Raw genomic sequence first — 17,670 nt, 5'->3', positions numbered from 1 at the left:
TGTGATCTCTTGCCAGTCACCAGAGGAAGTTAGTTTGCTTGCGTGCGCTTTTCCTCCCCCCCCCCTTCTCCGCAGAGCAGGGGTTTGGGGTGGCTGACTTTGGCTAGAACCCGAGATCCGGCTCCACATGTGGTGCGGTGTTTGAGGGTTTATTTAAATTATTGATGTTCAAGCCCATTTTCAAGTTATGTCCTGCACACATGCCTCCGTATTTTGCTCAATCCATATTATTGAACCCCATGCTGCTAGTTGTGGCTGACGACCAATGGGATACGTGCAGAGTAAGCTAAAAGGGACAGATCCCTCCCCAGCATCAGGAGATGCTTCTCAAGCAGTTCCTCCCTACAATGCTTCTGTATGCTGGAAAACCGTAGATTTGGGGGATGGAAGAACCGATGGCTAGCGCTGTCCTGAAGAGTGTTGGGACTGCACACATGCTGCTTGTGATCCCGAGCTAAAGTATACAATAAATGTTGTTGTGCGCAATGTGTTTTGCCTCAACGTGCAACATGAAGATGCATGTTTTTTGATAAATGGTTGAAATTGCAGAGGCCTGAACAATGGTGGTGGACATGCTTATTTAGGGGCAGGTGAAGCAAGCAGCTATGAAAGGAACTGTTCCCTTGTCATCACATCAAAGCAAGTGTTAGTGTGCCTGGGTCTCTGGGAACAGTAATCTAGATGTGAAGCCGCAAGAAATAGGGTGATTTTCTGAGACTCTTGCGGGACTGGGTGGGCCTTCATCAGGCAATAGTGATTGCACCCTGTTTAGGCCATTCAGTTCACTTTTGACATACGAGAGATCATGGTGCAAAGGGACTGTTTAGTAAATGCCAGTTCTGGTGCACTGAGTGTTGGATGTGTTTAATAAAAGTTGCTATTTGATTAGTCGTCATCGGAGCCTTACCACATGAAGATCTAAAAGTTATTGACATCCATCTACTTGAAGACTACATTTTTATACCGCTCAGATTAGGCCCAAAAACTCCATATATGCACGATATACACGTATAACGAGCTCATATAAATATTAGACTGTTAATTATCATGGATGTGAGTGCCATTTTTATTTGCCAATCTAGCTTAAAGGGGATCCACCACAAAGGTCTTCAGAGAGTAGGTCGGTCCAATGCAGTCCTGAGTCACGTTGGTAATGAGGTGCGTTAGTTTTGAGTTGACAATGACGAGACGTGCTGTCAAAGAATATGGCTCATAGATGGCAGAAGGGGCACGTTGCGCAACCTGGAGGGAGGGGGGCAGGGATAATAAAGCTGTCAGTATAAACTGTTATGACTATATGGGCTTCAAAGGCTGGAACGTGATTCCCAATGTTGTCAACTTGCTCTGCGCAGCATGTTCGTTTGAAGCCTTGGGTCATTCTTTGTTGCTACTTGTTTCAAAATGTAAGTCTGTGGAATAGTTTTCTCTGTAGATTTGTCATTACAAAGATCAGGAACCTAAATGAAACAAGGAGCAACTATTTGTGACATAGATCCTATGTGTAGACAGTTGTCTAGGGATCAGTTGAAGAATACAATCAAAGCATTACTATATGTGAACTATGTTTGTTCACCAACAATAGATTTATCAATAAACTATTTACATTTATAGATTCCCAACTAGTGCCAAATGTAATAATCCTATTGACAGAAGAAACGTAAAATATGCAATTGTGAATGTTCAGTTATTGTAAATAGTACTTCATGCTGCCATTTAGCCGTTTCTAAGTACTCCCAATTTTGGCAGATATAGGAACTGAGGCAAAGGGAGATGAAGTCATTTGCCCACTCACATATTGTGGGAAAGTTGGGAAGCCGGGAATAGAACTCTGGTCTCCTGGATCCACAGTGGGCAATTTAGCTGCTAAGCCACACATTGGTAATATGGTGAGTTACATCTTCCACCTGTCATTTCTATAAATTGAAAGTTCCTCTTGTGTGTTGGTTCTTTTATGTTGGCATACCATAATATTGCTGAGACCTATACATGTTACTTTATCCTACAGGGGATATCAACAGCAAGATGCCCATGAATTCATGCGTTACCTCCTGGACCATCTGCATTTGGAGCTTCAAGGAGGATACAATGGAGTTCTGCGTTCCATTATTTCACAAGAAAATTCTGGTCTCACATCAAGCAAGAAATGCTGCATGTAAGTTTTGTTTGTTGTTGTATAGAATTCTCTAAATTATAGAGCAGTCCTGCTCCTCTGTCAGTTTATATCGACTAGTAGCGGGAAATTTTACATAGGATATGTTAGAACACGTTTGCATACTACTTCAGCCCGCACCTGGAACAAAGAATTCTGAAATGTGATTACAAAATAATTAGAGCTTGACATTGATTACAAGCATCTTTACTTCTGTTTTTTATTTTCAAAGAAATATATTTCTAGCAGTTAGATTAAATCACTAGTAAATGTAGCAGTGTCTGCCCATCTCTTTTTCATGATATTACCATATTAAGTAGATATGGGCTGGTCCCGCCTCCTTAATGTACTTTTTGATAGGCAGTACATATCAGGCGAGCCATCAACAGAAGCCTGTGGGGGCCACCTGGAAGGCCTGGAAGAAAATGTCAGCTAGAGGGACTCGGGCACCACTATACGTCAGACTTTTACCCTAATGGGGGATGCTGATGCTTCCCCCCTCCACCCCCCGACTGAGGATAGTGGTATAGTCAAAACATGGAGCGCTGTGGGCGTCCACACGGCCAGTGATCTATATATGGAGGGCCAATCTGTGGAATGATGGGTATTGAGAACTGCAGTGGGAGGAGGCCCTATGCAAGCACTGTATTTGCGGATGCCCGCAACGGTACAGGCACATTGGCCTGCATTCCCGGAAGAGCCACCAACGCATCCGTGTCTCTTACATACTGCAAAGGTCTACTGTTAAAAAATGTATTTCTGTTCTATATAAACTTGCACAGTCAATGTCTACTGGTACTGTAAGGAATATATGGGGCGAAGATCTTCAGGTAGAATTGACCGACTCCCAATGGAAAGCGCTCGGTCTATTGTCCAAAGGGGTATCATTGAACTCGAGTCTGGTATGCGAGTGCAAACTCAGAGTAACCGCAAGTAACTTCCTTAATTTATATGTGATACCAAATGTCCCTTTGCGTCATACTGCCCTTCATGAGGCCTTGCATTTTTCATTTTTCTTAATATAGGCCTCATCACAGACACATATGCTGATTGAGCCCCCTTTGAGATCTCAAGTCCCACTGTGTTTGGTGTCACAAGGCTAAGCTAAGTCACCACCAGATAGAGACCAAGATACATTAAGTGTTGTCTTATTAAGAGTAGTTACAATGTTGGGCCACAATAAAAATCCTCACAGCTCCCACACAGATTTCTAGGAGCTGTTTATAATAGAACTGGCAATGGGGGGGGATCCATGAATGTGCCTCTCTTGAGGGAAAAGCCAGTATCTAAACCAGGGCAGCTTTTTTATCCATGACCATTCTCACGGTCTTATCGTACTCACTGTAGGATGGTCAACTAAGGAAAACAGTATTCAACAGCTGGAGGGCTTCGCCTTGATGTCCAGCCAACCCAGTCACTGGATTCATAAAAGTTGCACAACATTTATGTTGGTTCGTATCCTCAATCCATGGTGTACTTTCTGGGTGATATTCCTCCATACCTGTCACTTAGTCTATGGGATGGGGAATTGTGTGCCCTCACACCTCTTTATTAGCTGCCTACTACAGATTCACATCCTCTGCTTCTCATGCTTGACTCCTGGGAAGCCTCTTCATCTAGATCTTTGAGTCGTGTGCATCTGCACATTAGGCTTTGGTAGAGGTTAGTGTGCAGTCTGAGGCTTGAATGAGCCCGCAGTGCTTCCACCAGGAGGCTGGCCCTAGAATGTTCCTGTTAAGCAGAATCACATGCAGTACCCTTTGGGAACCCTACACACAATTAAGACTACAAGTGTAAGTACAATTTCACCTTTTGTACAAGCCTGTACTACACAGTAATGTGGTAGCAGTGGCTGAGCATCCAGACTTATCTCAAGAGTAAAGTGAGCAGTACAAGAGGTTACACAAAGGACTAGTGTTAGGGAGAAACCTGTGCAGTTCCCTCTGGGACCGCTGCAAAAGATTTAAGACTACAGGTGGTTGGCAGTAAACCCAATTGGTAGCAGTCTGTACCACCAAGATTTACCTGGTAGCTGTGGCTAAGCAGTCAGACTTCTCTCAAGAAGAGTTAGGCAGTATACAGAGTATTCACAATAGGTCAAAAGAACACAGTAGAACAAGCAAACACTGACCAGAGCTTGGTGTAAAAGAGATAATTATTTATTTAAAAACACATCTAGTTAAACACACTGGCACTAATATGAAGCAGTTCAAAAACATGGTCACTAAAAGATATACACTCCCTTCAACGATTATTAGGCAAGTCTTAAGTAAAGCAACACTTATTTTCAGACAGCGGTGAGCGCTTAACGAAGATGGCACTCTAATCAATCGGTTTAAAAGGGAACGAAAGGCTTAGCAAAGATAGAAACAGATCCCAACACTTTCGGAATAACACAGTAGGAGGAGAAGGCAGGTTAAAACCGTAAAGTCAAAGTTACAAAGGCCGGACCCACTTTAAGAGGCTCCGGTCGAAATGTGTCCAAGGTCACACGGTTCAAAGTGCCCAAAAGTCTCGCAATAAGTTCAGAAAGAGTTGGACCAAAAAGAAAGGGACCAGTTAGATGGTCAAGGCGGCCAGCCCAGTCCAGAAGGTTAAGGGATTATTGTTACCTTGTAGCAATCTTTAGAAAGGGAGGCCTGGTGGACACGGTACCTTAAAATGGTGAACGCTTCAGCGGGGGCAGTTGTTCCTGGCAGCGGGTGCAAGTCGGTGCTTTGTCCGGAGTCCGTTGCACTGCCAGGGAAGAAACCAGCCGCGGAGTTCTCAATTAAAAGGAGCGGTCCTTTTATTCGCGGTCCAGTGGTAAGTGGCTATCCGGTTGCCGGGGTGCTTGCCACGGGCAATTCGACCACGAGACATCCTGGGATGCGAGAAAAGAAGGTAAACTGGTTGTGCCCACCAGTCAGGGGAAGAAGACTCTCCAGCAGGGAGATCTCCTCTGTCGTTGGGAAGTGGTGAGTCGGTTCAGCAGGGCTCCACCGGTGGTGTCGTCGTAGCAGGTCGGCTCATCTTCTCCCTTGTTGGATTTTCAGGTCCTGTGGCGACTTCTGAAGTTCCAGTCCCAAAAGCCCTGCTTTTATGCAGCACACCCTCATTCACTCAGCTTAGCTGTCAATCAAACATGCTAAGTGGTTGGCCGGCCGGCTCACCACTTGGGCCAATCACACAAGAGTGCGATTTGAGTTACCAAGGTAACTCAGTCCAGGGTGCCTAAACCCCCTCCCCCACCCCCTGTGTTACCCAGACAGAGTGGCACCACTTTTGGAGGCTTCTGTGGAGAAGCCTGCCAAAAAGTGGAACAAAGGGCTCGACCTTTGGTTTGGAGTTACAGTGGCGAACACAAACGCCATTTTAAAACAGAGTTCTGGCAGAAAATACCAACCGGTGAATTAATATTAAATAAATAAATCGGCGGTATGTTAGAGGCTATGTTAAAAAGTATTAGCCTCGAACAATGGGAAAATCCCATAGAGAGATATTCACGGTTGAATATAAAAAGTAGTATCCACTGCCACCAGCCAAAACTCGACGAGGGGGTACGGGACAGTGCCCCCTCGAATAACAGACCCTGGGGCAATCGCATTGACCCTACCAGTACGTCCACAATATGATGGTTTGTACTGGTTTTGTTAGTAATTTGGGACTAGTAAAGCCATGGTGACTTTACATGCCCTGGGAGACAGTAGTCCGTCCCAGGGTATGGAGTCTATGGTGGGGTGTCACTATGACACCCCGGTGTTACTGCACGGAGGGTGCTGTGTAACACACATAAAAAAACATATGAGACCCTATGGAGTAAAAGACCCCATAGCCCATGAAACACATTAACATTCAAAGGAACACCATAAATCATGTCCAAGAGTGGGAGAAAATGAGTCTCACTCTTGGCAGGAGAAAAAAACAAACTCCAGAAATCCAGCAAAGCTGCTGGGGGACTCACTAGGTTAGGAAATTCAGCCTAAACAGAGAATTCTCCCTAACTAGCAATCACAGTGGTTCAAACAAACACTTCTCAAGGTTTATTGGTAAAAGAATTTACATTTATTTACATAGTCAGTTGGAAAACATTCCACTAGCAAGAGCAGCTCAATATCACAATCTAATACTACAATACACAACCAATCAGTTTCTGAACAAGTTCAGCTCCCCTGAAGTGGGAGCAAAATGGCACTTCAGTTACTTTAGAAAGGGGTAAAAAGACAAGGTTAAAAGAAACCAAGCGCAAATACTTTCAGAGGTAGGGCAAATAGTTTCAGTTCACTACAACCAGCAATTCAAATGGCCTGGGCCAAAGTCAATTGTTCAGAGACTTGGAGAGGATTGCGCAGTTCTGGTAGTAAACGGTTAAGTCTTTGCCACGGTTTTTTAGAAGTAGTTGGTCAGGTGAAAAGTTATGTCGGTTTAGGGAAGGACAAGCCTTAAAAGTTGGGAAAGTTTCACAAACTTTCACCGCGGCAGAAAGGATTTCCTGACCGGACTTGCAGAGCACCTTTTAAATGAAGAAGAGCTGTAGTTGAGGCAGTTGTTCCTGCAGTTCCTGCAGTTCCTGCAGATCTTGCTGTTCCTGAGCTTCAGTTGTGGTGACAAGGAGGACATGAGGCGGTTCCTGCACTGCCCAGGGAAGAGGCCACAAGCTTGGCAAAACATCGGTTTAAGGTGCAAGCGCCTTAAAGACCACAAATTGGTATCCTTCTCACTGGCTATCTGGTTTTCAACAGCACGCTGAAGGAAATTTGACCTGTATAGAGATGGTGTCCAGGTGACTTGCGAGTTGGTTGTTCCCACCAAACTTAAGGGAAGAAGTTAACCTTGAAGGGCTTCTCTGTCGATGGAGTTTCAGGCAATTCGGACCTGCAGCAGGGCTTCACCGGTGGACCAGGAGTTGCAGCAGTCGTCCTTCAGCTAGTCTTCAGTTCTCTCGTTCCAGTGGTCGACTCTGCTTTCCAAGTACCAGAGGCCTGCTTTTAAACAGTTTTCCCCCATTCATTCCAGCCTGGCTGTCAATCATGCAGCAGGGTGGCTGTCCTTGCCAGACAGCCAACCGGCCAATCAAGCCAGAGTGCATTCAGGTCTCTTAGGAGACTAAGCACAGGGAGTTTTGGGCATCTCCCTCACATCCTGTCCACCCCAGACACTCAGGCACCAGAGGAGGGCTTCAGCACTGAAGCCCGCCAAAGGTCAATGAACAAGGGGACCAAACCTGGTTTGGCACGCAAAGTTACACACAAGCAGTACCTTTCCTAAAAGAAACGGCGAAAAAAGTTGACCGGGATCTGTTTTTACATATAGGTCTTGGGTGTCATATTGAAAAACATGGCTGCCCTGATTTTTAGCTACCGGTGTTCGCGGTCGGGAAAAATCATGGTAGTTTGTTAAAAACCACTGCCACCAGCCATTTCAAGTAGAAAAGGGTAACATTTGACTGTTAAATGAGTGTTTAGACTCGGGGGCGGGGGGGGTGCTAGGCAACCCCTCCAGCACTCCATAGGAAGATAGTGTGTGCTGGGTCTGTAAATTTTAAGACTAGTAAAGTCAATTTAACTTTACATGCTCTGGGAGACAGTAGTCAGTCCGAGAGAAGGTATTTAAACCTTGGGGAGTCTGAAAGACATGCCTGTGCCACTGCACTGAAGGTGCTGTGTGACACACAAGAAAAAGATGCCTATGGATTTGTTTTAAAACTCCACATCCAAAGAACACAAAAGTAGCACAAATCAAAATACATGAGTGGGAAAAAAGGGTCACTCTTTCCAGGTAAAAACTTAAATCCTAGAAATCCAGCAAAGTTGCTGGGGGTCTCGAAAGGTAAGGGAAATTAGCACATTCTTGAGAATTCTCCCTAACAGTTCCTCTACAGGTTGTGCTAGTAAACCTTCTTTCACTAACTGTCTTGAGGTTCTACCTCTAGTCTCCAATACCCTATCCTCGCCTACTTCCTCAACATGGTACAACTGTCTGGTGCCTATAAGGGCCTTCCCTACACCTGCTGACCAGTCCTCTCCCTTCTCTCACTGCTCCTCAACATTGTGCTAAGCACTCGTACCGCCAGCATCCTCCACTCAAACCCCATAACTTAGAAGTGGGTAAACTCCTTCCTTATTTCCCTTTGCTTTTTACCTCCAGTCTCTTCCTCCTCTCCTACATTAGTGTCTTTTCTAAGCTCCTTGATTATACTCCCCAACTTCTCGCTTACTCACCCAACCACCTCCTAACTCCTTCTGATGTCCCTCGTCCTCCTGATGTCCCTGACTGCTGTTGCAGAGCTCAGCTACCTTTGTTTACATGTGGCATTGCTCTGCTGCGTGTGAATTATTTAAAAAAAAGACATCTTTTGGTCCTTTGTTCTCCGAGTATGCTACCTCCTCGCGGTTCCCAGCAATCTTGCAACAGACCAAGGGTATCTCCAGTTTAAACTGCTCTTGCTAAAGCCCTACCTTCATGGGTAGAACTTGATCAGCCCTTTTTCCCTGGCAATGCTAATATCACTGTGTCTGGATCTATACCCAATATATAAAAATGCTTTTCTGGAGATGGAAGGATCTCACAGCTGTTACAGGTACCAATCTTTGGAAATAACTGTACCCTTGTTCCAAATGTACCCCCTAAGCTTGAAGCTCCTTCTAGAGGGGTAGGGGCAGGTTCCTTTTCGAGATGACAAGCACCTGCCAAACGACTGTGGCATTGTGGAGGTATGTCAGGGAATCCTTTCTGCACACTCCCTGGGCCCGAAGTCCTGTAGCAGGTGGTAGCCACTGTGACTGTACCAACCTTTACCGCAAGGGTCTTGCAGGAGACTTAGTCACACAGGGTACACCAGATGTGCTAGTTCCCCTTACACAGTTGGGTGTATTGGTTTATTGGCAGGCTTTGGGTAATTCTAGTTGTTCACTATTGGGATGTCACTATCTGGAACCGCAGTGTAAATCCAGTACTGAGTGCAATGGTGTTCAGATGGATTACTAAAATCTGGCCTGGTGGACAGATTTTAGGAGGCCACCCTAGTTATAGTGAACAGACAATTCTGAGAGGTTTGCCAAAACCCAGACAAGGTAAGTGGATGAGCAGTCCAGTCTTATTCGCAGGACAGTGTGAGCGGAGGTCAGGGACCTGCAATGAGTCCACACAGTATGGCGCACAATAATTAAATTTAGAGAATAAGGGCCTATTCACGGGTTGGGTGGAGCGGTAAAAATCTGGGGGTAGTAGCGTTACTGCTGCATTACAGCTCTGCCCAATCCTGAGTTTGGACAGAAAGTTGCAGATTTACCCCCAGCTTTGAGCTGGAGGTAAATCTTGATGCTTTTATCTCATTTGCACCGGCGGTAATAGCGCCCAACATGCTGCATATAGTCATATGAACTCTTAACAAAATGGGGACTTGCAGCCTTACCACAATTCTGGATCCAGCGCTAATAGCGCCAGACCGAGCTGTGGTATTTGCACCAGATGGTATGCCAGCGGATTTACCGCTGGGACACCGCACAACTTTTGATGAGTTGCCCCAAGTATAAAACTGTTATTTATTGTAGGCCTTCTGAACACACTTTAAAATTAATCCGACAGGTAGTATTATCACACAATACTCTGTGATACAAATATATACATTCACCATAGGTTCAAATATACATCAAATGACTTATTCAGAAAAGCAGATAAGTAGGTTAGATGTAATAAATGCTGGCACCAGATCACAAATCAATAACCTTACTTCAGTAGTTCAAACCCTAAGAAGAATGGGGCCTTCTGTCCAAATGTCACAGAGTAACTACAGAAATGGAGTCGATAGGTGTACGCCTCCTATCTATACCTCAGTATTTCAACACATATGTGACAGAAGGCTATTTCATTTACAAAGTTATTCCTAACACTAGGTCCCTAGTAAAGCTTTTTCGCCCTATGTGTAAACAGTCTAGTGCCCATGGGTGCTTAGCCCTAGTGGGTGCTGATGTGCCGACTGCAAGGGGATGTTGCAAACCTGTCCCTATCCTCTCTAAACCACTTTCCTATTAGCTAAAAAAGAGTGCATACATTTGGGGGTCGATATCCGTATTTTAATATTTTCGCCTCCCAGCCGTGTGGCTTATTAAAATGCAAATCAAAAACACAAGGTTTTATAAGAAGAGATTTCTATGTCATTCTTGTCACATAGAACTCCATTAAAAAGCTCTTTTTGCTCTGTACAGTACTATGACTGTGGAAAGCAAATGGAGTTATGATAACATTAGATTTCTTTTTGCAAGCCCTTTACTTAATATGTAGGGGTATTGGGGTCTGTGTTATCCACCAGATCCTGCTATAAAAACAGTCAACCGGTTTCAGTGGGATTCGCAAGTGGCCGCTTTCTTCAGGACGAATATTAGTGAATTAAATATTCTCTTTAAAATTCTACAATGCTAAGAAGAATGTTGAGGATGTCTTCAGGTCTCGGACCAGCTTAGTTGGGTCAATCCCTGAGTCCTACAGGACAAACACCAAAAAGAGACAGGTGGACTATCATCAGTCTCTGAGTACTTCTAAAACCTACTGGACATGTATTTAAGTCATCATTCAGGAGTGAGGCACATCTTACCTCTTGTTTTAGCACTTGTAGTTATACCTGTTGTCTGTTGGAACACAGCTATAGGTGTCTTGATTCTTCCCGTCAGGTAGCCTGCGTCTCTCAGTATTAATTCCTAAAAATGGAGAACGGGGAGTTACAGGGCTTTGTTTCCAAAAGTGTACTGTGCACTATATCTCACAGTCCATCTGGACTCATCTCCATTCTATACAGGTTGATTTTCAACGTCTGTCTCACCAGAACTGGGATTTACTTGTGTTGTTGATAGTTCCAAGAAGTTCTTCAACAATTTTACTAAAGGTAAGTATGTTTTCTTATACCATGTTCGACAACCAAAGGTGAGCAGAATGGAATGTAGGAGACTAAGGGACTTCTTCCCAATGTGGAGGGGGTCAAAAGACTTCAGCACCCAATTACTCCTACGTCCTGTCCCCTTTTCTCCATACTGTATGGGCATCACTCACTCTGGACGGGAGAAGGAACCTTTTTCACCAGAAAAAATCGTTTTCCCCTTTAAATTTAGAGGCACGGCCCGGGAGCATGCGCTGCCCTAACTCTGCCCACCGGTGCCACTCCCTATTCCTCTTTTCCGCGTCAACGGGAGCGGACCGCTTTCACCAGTGCTCCTGGGTTTGGCTTCGGCCTTGTAATTCCGTGCGCTCTTCCCCCGGATACTGTCTTTTTGTCTTTTGTCTTTTGGTCTTTAATCAGGTACTCGGTCCTCTGGTGCCACCCTCCTCCCCAGCGCATGTCGACATCAGCGGGCTTCAGCAGGTGTCCAGCCTGTGAGGGGTTTTCCCTTCATCTGACCCCCACGCCCTTTGCCTCTGCTGCCTTGGCCCCGATCACGCCTTGGAGGGTTGTAGCGCGTGTGATGTGCTTAAACCGCTCGCTCTGAAGAACAGGTTCGCTCGGTGGAGGGAGCTCTTTGAACGATCGCCTCGAGAGAACTTGAAGGACTTCATCAAGCACAAGGCAAGGCCCAAGGTAGGGCCACTTTTTTCATCCGCACCCCCGCAAAGGCGACTCCTTCCCTAGGAAACGTCAGAGCGGGAGGGATCGTTCAGTTTCTAACACCAGCACAGGTACCGAGGCTGCTTCAGCTACCGGCCGTCAGGCCGAGGGGTTACAAGATCCTGCCGGTGATACTGCTGAGGGACCACAAGGTTCTTTTACTGGGGGTCTGCCCGAGGGGCTACACCCTACTACTGTAAAAAAGTCTGAGGGGGCGCCTGTACGCAGCACTACCGGTGACACAGCCGAGGGCACAACGCCTACCAGGCTCCATCCTGAGGTGCAGGGTAGGCCTCAAGCTCCACCGCCAAGAGTCCAAGAGGAGGCCCGGGCCGAGCGTGGCAAGCACCACAACGCAGGCATGTGGCATGTGTGCAGTTAGGGACCCCAGCCGGCCCATAGGACTGGGGGTTTCCCAACAGCACTTTAAGATGAGTAGCAGCATCCTTGAGATGGATGGGGATGCAGATCAATACTCTTGCATCAAATCAATAATGACAACTCAATAGTTTGGCAAAGGGAGTCCGTTTAATGACCAGTACAAAAAACAGGGCGTTCATGAATATCAGCAATCGCTCGATCTTCCTTCTCGCTTCAACTCCAATTAATTTCAGAAAAACATAGTATTTATATTAAAAAAAACTCATCACCACTGACTTTTAACTCTCAAAACTTAGCATGCACTTGATTGGTTCTAGGAAGGTAACTTTAATATAGGCACTATCTGTATATTGTAACGGGGAGAGGGAATTGGATAAACAATGTCAGGTGGGGCAACTAAGCCCTTCCTTCAAAATGGCTACTGTAAAGTCACTAAAAGTACAACGTCTCATTGGTTCTACTAACTACAGGACCCTAGATTACATGGTCCACTATTATTAGGTTGGCATCAACCCCACTCATACTTTTCCACTTGCTTAGCAGCGTGCAGAATAGCTGGCCAGGTGCAGGGAGTTTGTCTGCACCCTCACCTACCCCCCAATTATTGCTACAATCAGTCATCACTTCAGTGGTCATGTGTCAATTATTACTTTGTGGTTGGCCTCGAGTCTGCTTCTTGGTCTGGGAAAGTTAAGGCGTCCGTGCATGGCCAAGGTCCATGCGTAGGTGTGAAAGTTTCATCCCTTCTGCTTGCTTTGTCACGTGACTCCGACACTGTGAAATCGTCTTATTCTTCATGCAATTTCATGTATTTGATTTAATTCTGCCAGTAGTCTGCCATCTGTGGCTTAGCTTGACCTTTCTGAACAGGATACTCTGTTCTTCTTCTCATTAATTGTATCCACCGTTGGCCTATTTCAGCCGATATGACCTTGGCTTCTTGGCACGGTTACCCTAGTCTGAGTTTCTCTCAGTCTTTAATTCTCGATTTGTTTGCTGCAAAGCTCTCCTCTTGAGACCTTTGGTAACCTTTGGTTGATTCTGCTCTTGTGCTTAGTAGAAGTATACTTATATAAAGTGCTTTCATGAGGTAGATATGTACAGGTGGCGCTTGCCGCAATCTACTTTACTACTAAATATAAGCAAGCCTCACAATATCTGTGCTTCTTGCGGTTACTTTGCATGTTACGTTTACATGTTTAAACTAACTGAATGCATATGGCATAAGTTTCTGACATCTTGACATCAATTGTTTCACTTTAGGCATAGGATGTCACATATCCATGGTGTTTTGTCTCGTTTGTCATCATTCTCAGGTCGTTAAGTATTTGAGTGAGTCCGGGCTCTTATGACATCATCATTCGTCTTCCTTCAGCATCTTCTTAGCTTCTACAGGTTTTTAAATTCTAGCTATCGTCATTATGTCTCACTTGTCGATATGGTTTTCTCAATGGGTACCTTACTGTCCAGGTTTTCTTAGGTGTCGGTACTTCAATAGGTGCTGTTGTTCTGATAGGTATTGGATAGAGCCCCACAGCGGCTCTCTGCTGGTTTATTTGTTCATTTTACGTCACATATTTTGGCTTGAATGTTCCTGGTACTTCAAAATGGGCGGTTGGAGTGCATATCGAGTTTGGCACCTCCTCTACACATGCAACCCGACAAAATGGCCACCTTGCCAGACAAAATGGCCGCTCATCCGATGCCACCCTCTTTTGGGGAGGAGGTGGGACAACAAGTTTCCAGGTCGGACTGGTCTTCGCCAGGTATGTGGCCTACAGCACCCTGCATGCAGCAAGGCAGAGTACGCTCAGGCCTCAGCAACCTCAAGGCCCTGCTCCTACTCCCGCGCCTCCTAGCGCTCCACCGTCCTGTGAGGATAGGTTTTTTGAAAAGTTCCTCACCATTATGAGGTCCCCTCAGATGAGCCATCCTTTGGGATGTGATCAAGGACATGCTGCCTCCAGTCCCGCCGTAGCACCCACAGTCATTCCTCCTATGGCTTCAGCAACTCGGGCCTCTGTACAGCCCCAGCTGCCCACGTCGGGCCCCATGGTTCTGCCACCCCTGCCTCCTGCTGCCCAGGCAGTTCCACACCAGCTTGCACAGCAGCCTCTGGCTCCGGTCATCACACCTCAGCCTTTGGCACCCAGTACTCCTCCACTTGTTCCGGACCAGCAGGATACCCTGGCGGACACTGATGAGAACGACCCTGACGAGGAGGACCCGACACGCAGTCTTCGGCCAGGGCATTCGATGAATGGTTCACAAGTCTGGCCGAATACTTGAGGCTTCCACAACCAGAGGCGGGGGTTCTGGCCGAGGTCTCCACTCAACGCCCTGCTGCTAGAACGGGGTTTCCAATGCAGAAGGACCTTGTTGCCTTAGCCAAAAAGGGATTGCTTGAACCCCATTCGGCGCCACCTACCAATCGACGCCTCGATGCCAAGTACAGGCAATTGGAGGGGGACCCACTCTTGCTGTCGGCGCACCCTCAACCACACCCCTCAGTGATTGCTGCGGCCTCACTCTACTCCAAGCTGCAGTCTTCCTCAGTGACCTCGTCCTCGGCGCTCCTAGGCAAGGAGGAGAAGATCTTGAGGGCATATGAAAAGGTCTATTCCAACGCCTCGCTGCACCTTCCTCAGTCTAATGCTGACGCTATGCTCGCAGCCGTGAATCAAACTTTGGTGGGAAATAGCCGACTTCCTTCCGGAACTGACGGTGCAGAGTCAGGCGTGCTTAAAGGCGGGGCTGCCAGAAGCAAAGGTGGTGACTCAAGACATCATGGAGTCCACAGTGGCGCATATACACACCTCAGGCCGTGCCATCTGCATCCCGAAGGACATGAGAACTGCCTGGCTACTGGCTACCACGTTCAACCCGGACATCCAGGAGCGCATATTGGACCTTACACTCGAGGGTGGCGACCTTTTTCATTCCACCATCGATTAGGAACTGGATAAGAAGAAAAACAGTTCTCAGACTGCTAAACCCTTATCTATCTTCACAAAGTCCACACCCAAGAGGTACAGTCAGACGCACCAGTGCTCCAACAAGGGGCGGGCCTTCGGGTGTTCTGGGGCTTCCAGCAACGAAGGTCAAGACATCCAGACCAATCTCCAAGTCAGCACTGCTGTAAACAGCACAAGGCTGGGAATAAGGCTCCTTTCAGTCACGCTTCGCAGCCCCAGCCTCTGAGGTAAAGAAGGCATGACACTCCCCTCCGGGTCCACGTGTATCCGGTGGGGGGCAGGCTTGCCTTTCAGGCACAAACTTGGCACACAAGGTTTGCGGATCCTTAGATCCTCGCTACTGCCTGCCAGTTCCTCCCTCCCCTCTCTCCTCTCCTTCACTCCCACAGATTGGGACAGCAACTCTGTTCGCGGAAATTCGATTGCTCGTAAAGAGCCAGGTAGTGGAAGAGGTCCCAGCCTCCCAGCGGGGAATGGGCTTCTACTCCAGGATTTTCGCCATACACAAGAAGAACCAGGCTGGCCGGAGAGTTGTGTTGGACCTTTCCTCCTTGAACCTTTCCCTCACTCTTCAGAAGTTCAAGATGGTTACCCCAGCGGAGACTGGATGTGCTCCCTGGATCTGGAAGACGCATACTTACACGTCCTGATTTGGCAGCCTCATCTGGCCTTTCTGAGGTTCAGAATCATGGGCTTTCATTTCCAATACAAGGTTCTACCCTTGGGTCTTTACCAGACTCATGAATGCAGTGGTAGCCCTTCTCAGGGCCCAGGGTCCCCATGTCTATCCATACCTAGACGACTGGCTCGTCAGAGCGAGATCTCCGGAGGCGGTCCATCACACCACCTCCGCCCTCATGAATACGCTACACAAAGTCAAAGCTGGAACTTACTTAGAACCTAGCATTCCTGGGCCTCGTCTGGGATACGAGCTCCAAGAGTTTTTCCCTTCGGAGGACAAGATCACAGCCATCAAGAGGGCCACTGGTCATTTTCTCAGCAGAGCGGTGACCTCAGCGTTCCAACACCTCTGGGGTAACATCATGGCGGCATGTCTACTGGTGGTGCCATACACGAGGCTCAAAATGAGGCAGTTACAACTGCACTTCACAGCTTCATGGAGTAAGGAGCGAGGTTCCGAGGCGGAACTCGTCAGCATTCCTCCCTCTCTCCACCAGGACCTTGTCTGGTGGAGCAGAGACTGCAATTTGAGGATAGGCAGGTCCTTCAGGCAACCATCACCGCAGGTTACCATCATCACAGACTCTTCCTTGGAGGGCTGGGGAGCCACCCTGCACAGCCACGACGTCCATGGAGTTTTGTCTCTTCAGAAACAGGAGGCCCATATCATTTGGCTCGAGCTGAAGGCTATCTGGCTTGCTCTAAAAGCCTTCATTCCGTTGATCAGTGGTAAGAACCTCATTCAGACAGACAACTCCACCAGGATGCATTACATTAACAAGCAGGGTGGCACCAGGTCTCCTCCCCTATGCACCTTGGCAGTCAGCATCTGAGAGTGGGCACTGTAGAACAACATGCACTCAACCTCTTGGGGTAGCCCAACCTGGAGGCAGAGAGGATCAGCACACTGGGTACGCATGACTACGAATGGCAGTTGAACGAACAAGTCCTTCGGGGATCTTAAACAGATGGATCTCTTTGCCACCTGTCCGACAGGAGGTGCCCCCAGTTCACGTCCTGGCTGGGACAGGGCTGGGGCTCTCTGGGCGACGCGATGCAGATACAATTGGACAACATGAACGTGTATGCCTTCCCTCCCACTCCCCTGGTGCACAGGGTAATCTGCAAGATCAGGGAGGCCCGGCACCTCCCTGTCATCCTGATAGCCCTGTGTTGGCCCGTGAGACCATGGTTCTCGGAACTACTCAGCCTGTCAGAACAGGCTCCGGTGTACCTTACCTTGGGTACAGCTCACCTACATCAGAGCATATAGGAACTCTGAGGAGGAGGTATTTGCATCCTCCAACCCAACAGTTTAGAAATGTGGCGTGCCTCACAAGGCTCTAGCCACCTATCAAGAGGCCACACCCAGTGTGGGACCTCAATGTAGATTTGGGCGCCTTGGCGCATAAACCGTTTGAGCCAATGGCGTCTGTGGACATCAGGCTGGTCACCATCAAGACAGCTCTCTTGGTGGGTCTTGCGTCTGCATGTAGGGTCAGTGATATCCAGGCACTGGTGGCTTCAGAGCCCTATACTACCTTTGATATGATATGGCATTTGTAACGCGCCTATACACATACCTTTCATAAGGACAAGGTGGTCCTTAGAACTCATCCTGCATTCTTACCTAAGGTAGTCTCCTCGTTTCACCTCAATGAGGAGATGGTGCTAACTACTTTCTTCGCTGACCCCAAGGATGAGGCACAGAGTGTACTGCACAGTCTGGATGTCAGGCGTGCTCTCAAATTCTCCCTGGACAGAACCAAGAGCTTCTGCAAATCGGAGGCACTCTGTCACCTTCGGTGGGTCAAGGCAAGGCTATCAAGCTTTCAAGGCCTCCATAGCAGGATGGATGGTTGCGGCCATCATGGAGGCTAATGAGGGGCAGCACAAAACATTCCCGGCAA

The 17,670-nt window shown here is 47.3% G+C and overlaps 1 protein-coding gene across 6 annotated transcripts in view; it reads left to right on the top strand.

The window, feature by feature from the left end:
* The window catches only part of USP3 (ubiquitin specific peptidase 3), a 1,719,287-nt gene that overhangs the window by 966,220 nt on the left and 735,397 nt on the right, over positions 1–17,670 (top strand). For all 6 annotated transcript variants that reach the window (XM_069624462.1, XM_069624461.1, XM_069624459.1 and 3 more), the window contains one exon: positions 2,006–2,152. In XM_069624462.1, the coding sequence (XP_069480563.1) occupies positions 2,006–2,152 (147 nt within the window). The remainder of the gene's footprint in view (positions 1–2,005; positions 2,153–17,670) is intronic.

Source organism: Ambystoma mexicanum, chromosome 11 (genome assembly GCF_040938575.1).
Source record: "Ambystoma mexicanum isolate Mex_15411 chromosome 11, UKY_AmexF1_1, whole genome shotgun sequence".
NCBI lineage: Eukaryota > Metazoa > Chordata > Amphibia > Caudata > Ambystomatidae > Ambystoma > Ambystoma mexicanum.
Note: the sequence above shows the minus strand (reverse complement) of the source record. Positions and strands in the feature narration are given on the sequence as shown.